The 7,029-nt window shown below is 39.4% G+C and overlaps 1 protein-coding gene across 3 annotated transcripts; it reads right to left on the bottom strand.

Annotated features, from left to right (window-relative positions):
* Positions 1-2,043: 2,043 nt before the first annotated feature.
* LOC120182208 (leucine-rich repeat extensin-like protein 4) lies at positions 2,044-4,818 on the bottom strand. Of its 3 annotated transcripts, XM_039187212.1 has the most exons (3): positions 3,356-4,818; positions 2,816-3,235; positions 2,044-2,680 (listed from the first exon to the last, which is right to left on the bottom strand). In XM_039187212.1, the coding sequence occupies exons 1-3, from the start codon at positions 4,679-4,681 to the stop codon at positions 2,555-2,557; spliced, it is 1,872 nt and encodes a 623-aa protein (XP_039043143.1). In that variant the 5' UTR covers positions 4,682-4,818; the 3' UTR covers positions 2,044-2,554. The 3 variants fall into 3 exon arrangements, with proteins under 3 accessions (XP_039043143.1, XP_039043142.1, XP_039043144.1); XM_039187211.1 differs by having other exon boundaries at positions 2,044-3,235; positions 3,356-4,817; XM_039187213.1 differs by having other exon boundaries at positions 2,044-2,950; positions 3,299-4,814.
* Positions 4,819-7,029: the final 2,211 nt, after the last annotated feature.

Below are 7,029 nucleotides of genomic sequence, written 5' to 3' on the forward strand. Positions count from 1 at the left end.
GAGGTTAGGTTGTACAGATAAAGGGGTAACGTTAAGTTTTGAAAACATGCGAACTCCTTTGGCAACATCAATAAACGCTAGCTTCTGAGGGGTGGTAACAATAACAGCAGCTGTTAACGGGACTAGCTGACATTCATTTTAAGCAACATTAAACACTAGTTCCAGGAGGCATGCCAAAACTGAGTTTTCCCATTGCTCCCAGATGTTCAAACACAACAAAGACAAAATGCACTTTGTTTGACCCTCACTTAGGAAACTGAAACATGGCTGCATAACCAAATGTGAGGAAAAACTAAGACAGAGAAGGAAAGCTAAAGGTCAAATATTATTGGGAAAAGCAAAAGCTAGACAGAACCTAATGAAGCTATTGAAGATGAAATGAACACTCCCAAGGCCAAAGCCTTGCTTAGGGTTAGCACTAGTCAACAAAGTTCTCAAAACAAAGGCAGACTAGGCAAAGGCAACTCAAAACAAAGGACTCTCTTTATCTTCAATCACCGCAAACAACAAATGTATGTATATGTGTAAGTGTATGCAGAGATTAAGGATAACATTGATTTGATTAATCAAGTTTAATTTTCCCTCAGAGGGAGATCAGATGGGATGGATGTAATAATTCAAAAACAGTGAGTGAGTTGAAGTTGTTGGCAAGCTTGTATTGATCTTCATTCTTTCAATATGGGGACAGGCGGCATTGAATTATTGCTGCCCCCTGAACTCAGAAGAGACTAGATATTTTTGGATGATTGAATATTTGAATATTACTGTAGTAGGCAGTAGAATATATTATATATCTTTTTATTTTCTAAAAGATTAATGGGACTATTATGTAACAGGTTGGTCCATGTGATGATAGCTCCTTTTAGTGGGAGGAAAGGGACGAATTATTTAAAAATGTGTTAGTCTCACATGACCTTTACTCAATTTAAAAATGAGAGATTAATGCTTTAGTCGCACGAACCAAGTGACCTCCGTGGTAAAGGAATTGTTGTTATTGCTTGAGGACCCGGGTTCAAATATCATAGATTTTAGGGGTGTGAGCGTTCAATGTCGAAAGGTTGAGAGTTATCATAGAAGATAAATATTACTATATGATGAACGTAGGAACCATGTAAAGAACAAACAACAATTGGGAATGTTTGCAGGGACGAAACTGGTGTTGGGGTGGGTTGCAGAAATAGCAATGATGCCACGGTTGAAGCCCAGCATAATAAGATATAGGTTTGTCGAAAACAGGGCAATCCTCTGCCTCTCATAAAGGACTCAATTGTGGTGGAAGATGTGTTTTTTGAACTGATTTTGATTGAGAGATAATGTTGTCAAACATTCCATGGGTCTCTCAGCTCAACCATACCAATCGGGGCAATGAAAAGGAATACATAGTGGGAATGCTTGGAAAAGGTTCTAGTAAAAACCCCAAGAAAATGCTATGCTGGCGTGGAAGAACGAGGGCAACAGTCAAACAGCACTAACCACCAATCATGGAACGCATATAGAGGGAGTTGAACATTTCAAATTCCATATTCTAAAAGAAGGCTTAGAAGAAAAGGCGTGAGCGTGAAGATATCTGTGGCTCGAAACTCCGAATGTCAAAGGGAACCAACCATTAGGGGGTTGCACATAGGGACATTAATCGAATGATGAAAGTTGCCCATTTTAAGTCCACGAAAGATCTCGGTTAGCACCTGCCGCCTCCATCGAAGTGGATGAAAATCAATCCCAGACATCAAGATGGAGATCCTAAACAAATCCCCTCTTCCCTAGAATGCTAGAACTATACAGCCAACCTAAACTTTCTTGATAAATGCTCAACAGCTGAAAATTGGTAGTTTATCAGGGTCAAAACATAACAAGGGTGATGGTTCAACATTCAGACATCAACTATTCTTTCTTAAGTATCTAATCAAGGAACCAACTTGTTCATCAAAATGCCATGAAAATGATAAACCAAAACACAATGATCACAATGGAGGATAAACGGTGAACATTAAAGGAATAACTTAATTCTGTAAATTAATGAATACATGTAAAGTGTTCATCGGATTATAGCAAAACAAAAACAAAAGTATGATATAGAACAGAAAAAGGGGAAGAGAAGAGAATAATAACAGTAAAAAAACCACAAACTAGCAGCAGAAGCATCGGCTGCAGCCTTTGTAAGCCTGGAAAACTATGGTTCTCAAATTCATCTCTATACATACCACATTTTCTACAACCTATCTCTTTTTCTCTGCCATTTTTATTCAACAACTCCAAATATCCATAAGAATTTCAACTGAATATAGAATTCTCCTCTTTCAATCTTCTTTCCACCACCTTCGAATAGCATGCATTCAAGATGTCAACTCTTTCGTTTTCCAAAATGGTAGACCTTTTTTGCAGGAGTTCCTTCAATGAGCGATGAGAATTGCTCCCCAAGGAAAAAGAAGAGTTGTTTTGGTCATGATGAAGTGCAAAGAAGGAGAAATGAGAAATTTTGATGATAGCCAAATACAATTTTGTGAACTTTCTTTTTGTGGTTTGCGTAGAAGGTTAAGAGAAATTCTCAAAAGAATCAATAGAAAGGCGGTGGAGGAGGTGAAGCGTATGATACTCCAATTACCGGTGGCAATGGCCCCTCGTACACAGGAGCCGGAGGTGGCGGGCTTTCATAAATAATTGGCGGTGGTGGTGGAGGTGAATGGTAATGAACTGGGGGTGGTGGGGAGGAATATGTTACAACGGGTGGATGTGGTGAAGGTGACGGAGGCGGCTTGTAATGAACTGGGGGAGTTGGCGATGGTGGTGGCGGCGAGTACTCTACACATGGTGGGGGTGGAGGTGGAGGTGGAGGTGGTTCTATACATGGTGGAGGTGAAGGTGGTGGTGGGGAGTGAACCGGAGGAGGCGGGGAATAAATAGGCGGAGGTGGCGGCGATAAGTATGGATAAACTGGCGGTGGTGGTGAATGCGGAGGTGGAGGGGGAGGTGAATAAAGTGGTGGGGGAGGGGAACTATAGTAGTAATGAACAGGCGGCAGCGGGGAAAACAATGGAGGTGGTGGTGGTGAATTTGGTGGAGGCGGAGGTGGGGACCTCACACAATATATAGGCGTAGGTGGTGGGATTGAAGGTGGCGGTGGTGATGGTGATGGATAAGTAGGCGGCAGAGGTGAGGGCGGGGGAGGTGATGGTGGTGGGGGTGATGGATAAGTAGGTGGTGGTGGTGAGGGCGGGGGAGGTGATGGTGGAGGCGGTGGATAGTGAACAGGTGGAGGTGGTGGAGGAGGTGAGAGCGGTGGTGGTGGAGGCGAGTATACTGGAGGTGGTGGTGAGGGTGGTGGTGGGGGAGGTGAGTAAACTGGTGGTGGTGGGGGAGGTGGAGAGTAAACCGGTGGTGGGGGAGAGTATATTGGCGGCGGCGGTGGAGGAGGTGGCAGTGGCAAAACCACTGGGGGAGAAGGCGGAGGAGGGGGAGGCAATGAAGGAACAAAAGGAGCGCATCTAAACGAACTGCAGTCCACTGACCTAGACAAGAAAGACTTACATTGAGCCGCGCTTCTTTGCAAAGGTCTTGCAGCCAAGCAATTTCTTCTGTCGTCGAAAGCTCGCAAGCTCAAGCAAACCGGCGGCTCTCCAGTGAAGAAATTGTACGAGAATGTGAAGTTTTGCAGCTTCGGCAACTGACAAATACTAGCCGAAATTTTCCCCGACAGCATATTATGAGCTACATTGAGCTGCTCGAGGCTCACCAGTTGCCCAATTTTATCCGGCAAAGGCCCCATCAGTTCGTTAAAGCTAACATCGAAAACAGTCAAGTTTCGAAGCGCACCGATTTCGTCCGGCAAACAAGATCTCAACCCATTGTTCATGAGAATGATTTCTTCAAGACCCGTCATGTTACCAAGGCTGGACGGCACGCATCCATGGAACCTGTTGTTAGCCAAGACAATAACAGAAACAGGGGAGTTGCCCAAGTTGTCTGGGATGTTGAACCTGAAGCGATTGTGGTTGATGAAAATGGCATCCAAGTCCTTGTCGAACAGTTCCTTGGGTACGGTTCCTTCAAACTCATTGAACCTCAGATCCAAGAACTTGAGTGAAGGCAGCTTGAGAACCACTTCAGGGAACTTACCAGCAAACCTATTGTTGCTAAGATCCAGCTCGAACAGCAACTTCAGTTTGATAAACTTGTGGGGAACAGTGCCGCAAAAGCGATTGGAGTTGATGTGAAACAATGCAAGATCAGTGAGTAACCCGAGCTCCTCCGGCAAGTAGCCAGCAATATCACCATGGTTCAGATCAATGCCGGCAACGGTTCTGATCTTGTTGTTATCAGGCGCAGGAGCACAGAAAACCCCGTTGTAATCACAAACACCAGATCCAACCCAGTCACCGGTGAGATTAGAAGGGTCGGAGAGTATAGCTTGTTTCCAAGCTTGTAAAGCTATATAAGCATTTCTGAGCCTGGGGTTCTCAAACACAAGAGATGGGTCGACAGTGACATTCTCCCCTCTATCACCAAACTCATCCCTGTAATACAGAAGCTGCCGCTGCTTGATGTACGACACCTCTTTCTCAGTGAGATCTCCTTGGCTTGAAATGGGATTCTGCTGCTCGCATGAACAAACACCGACAATGAGTGAAAGGAGAAGCCAGATATGAGCAAAATGGAGCTTGACACTACTCTTGTTCTTCTTCATCTCACGTGAGGCATCTGCTTCAACCAATGCCACTTTGTTTTTTTTTCCCCCTCAGTCTCTCTTGCTTCTGGCAAAGTCTGGGTTCCCAATGTGGGTTCACTTTGAGATCTAAGGAAGAAGAGAGAAATGGTGGATAGAGAGATTGGGTTTGAGGAGAGAGATACAAAGAGATGAACTTTTAATAGGGTATTTTGGAGAAGCGTGTCCGCGTGAGAGAAAGGGGATTTTTTTTAAAGAAATAATCCACCAAAAGACAGCTAAATCACATCTCAATGCCCACCAGAAACTCTCCCTTTCAGCCTCCTTTTTTAATAAAGAAAAAAATGGTAGCTCATTAGGAAGGCTGACTTTATTCTTTATTGAAGCCCACACAAACAAGCTAAAGCTAAAGCTAAAGCTAAAAGAACAAATCCATACAACATTAAGCAAAATATTACCAAAAACGCTAATTAACTAATCAATAATTGTTGCCAACAGAACAGAATAATGTAAGAGCTGTTATAAGGTTGTCGGTGGAGGAGCCATATTCCGGCCACAAACACAAAATGTCCGACCGGTAGCATGTTTACATCACGAGATTAAAGTGAAGAAATTTCACGAGTTATTGGTTCGTAAATCGTTGGTGGTGGGCAATGAATGGCATATGGTCAACATTTAAAATTTAATCTTTTGGTGGTGGTGTAGTTTTTTTTATTTATGTCACGCTTTTACTGCCTTGTTCTCTTCGTTTGTACAATACATTTACTTCTATTCCGAAATTTTCAACCTATCTAATATAATTATATAAATATATGGTAAAGCAGAGTACTTGGCAAGTTGTGTCGGATGAACGTTTACATGGATGGTCTTTTATTTGACACGTAATCAAACTCTAATTCACCGGAACCTTTTGCATGTTACGGTGGACTTTGACACTTTCTGATTGTTTCGACACCGCACCCTGTGATTATTTCGACCATGTTTTATGATTCTGATGTGCCCAACGGCATGATGGGAAATCCATATACATAATCGGTTATGGTTTTAAAAATATTTTTAAGGTAAATATATATATTAATAATATAAAAATTTTAAAATCAAATAATTATAAATAAAATTTTAAAATGGGCACTTCATACAAAAAAGTAACTAATTGAATAAAATTTAAATTTTAAAGAATACATAAAAAATTACAAAGTAAATACTATCTATAAAATAATAATTAATAAATAAAAATTTAAATTTTAAAATAAACACGTACTGCTCCGTCAATGTTAATAATAATGACCGTGAATTCTATCATTGCTTAAGCATCCAACTTACGTAACTACCTCTTTTATTCATGTGGTCCCCTGCATTTTACCCGCATCAAGTGGCTCAATGCAAAGGAAAACGACATCAATCAAGGGACCGTTCGGGCCACCATTTACGGGGCCCACGCGTCACATTTTGCAACGCGGGCGCGGCTTTGAAATTGAGAGATTAAGGACGTAAAAATTAGATTCAATTTCTAAAATTGACTGAAATCTATTTGAGGTAAATTTGTTTGTACTTTGAGTTGTATTGATTCGATATTGATTTGAGTTTGAATTCTGAATTAGAGTTGGATTTAAAAATTATAGTTTTAAACTCGATCTACACATGATATGAGAACAACTTAAACTTGAATTGAACTATGATTATTGATCCCGAACTGTATCTGATTAATATGAACCAAAATCTGAGATTAACCTGATAAATAATTGGTATTACCCGACCTGTTATGGATCTAACATGTAATTGACTCAACGTGTAAATGATCCGACTTGTTAGTGAATTGATCGGATATTTACTTTACTTGATATTTACATTATTTATAAGTTACGATTGAAAAAAATGTAAGATCGATAAATTGAAAGATTTTGAATTTATAATAAACCATGATATTTAATACAATTATTTTCTATAAGTTAAAAATAAATTAATAGTTATGGTAATTAAATTAATAAATTTAACTTTTATATTAATTATAATTTTTATATTATAAATCTTAATTATAATCATTATATTAAATTTATTAAATATTATTTTATTAAATTATATAAAAATAATTTAAATATTTATAAGTATATATATATTAAACTTATGCATATAAGTATATATATATTAAACTTATGCATATAAGTATATATGTTTTTAACGGTGAAAGAACATCAATTTTAAAAAATAAATAATACATTTAAATCAAATATGTTTTTTAATTTCGTAGAACAATCATTTTAGTAGGAATCTAGGGGTACTCCTGAAGATTAATTAATTAATGTTAAGAATATGTACGCGAATTCCGGAGTCAAAATATGCTTTAATTAAGGATTTATGCAGTCTTTTGT

This window comes from Hibiscus syriacus, unplaced genomic scaffold (genome assembly GCF_006381635.1).
Source record: "Hibiscus syriacus cultivar Baekdansim isolate YM2019G1 unplaced genomic scaffold, ASM638163v2 tig00112632_pilon, whole genome shotgun sequence".
Taxonomy (NCBI): Eukaryota; Viridiplantae; Streptophyta; class Magnoliopsida; order Malvales; family Malvaceae; genus Hibiscus; species Hibiscus syriacus.

Bases quoted from the DNA above. Each gene is read 5' to 3' on its own strand.
- LOC120182208 (XM_039187211.1), bottom strand. From the start codon at position 4,681: ATGAAGAAGAACAAGAGTAGTGTCAAGCTCCATTTTGCTCATATCTGG. The intron at 3,236-3,355 runs CCCCCACCACCA...GTTCACTATCCA, and splicing joins CACCGGTTTACTCTCCACCT to CCGCCTCCACCATCACCTCC.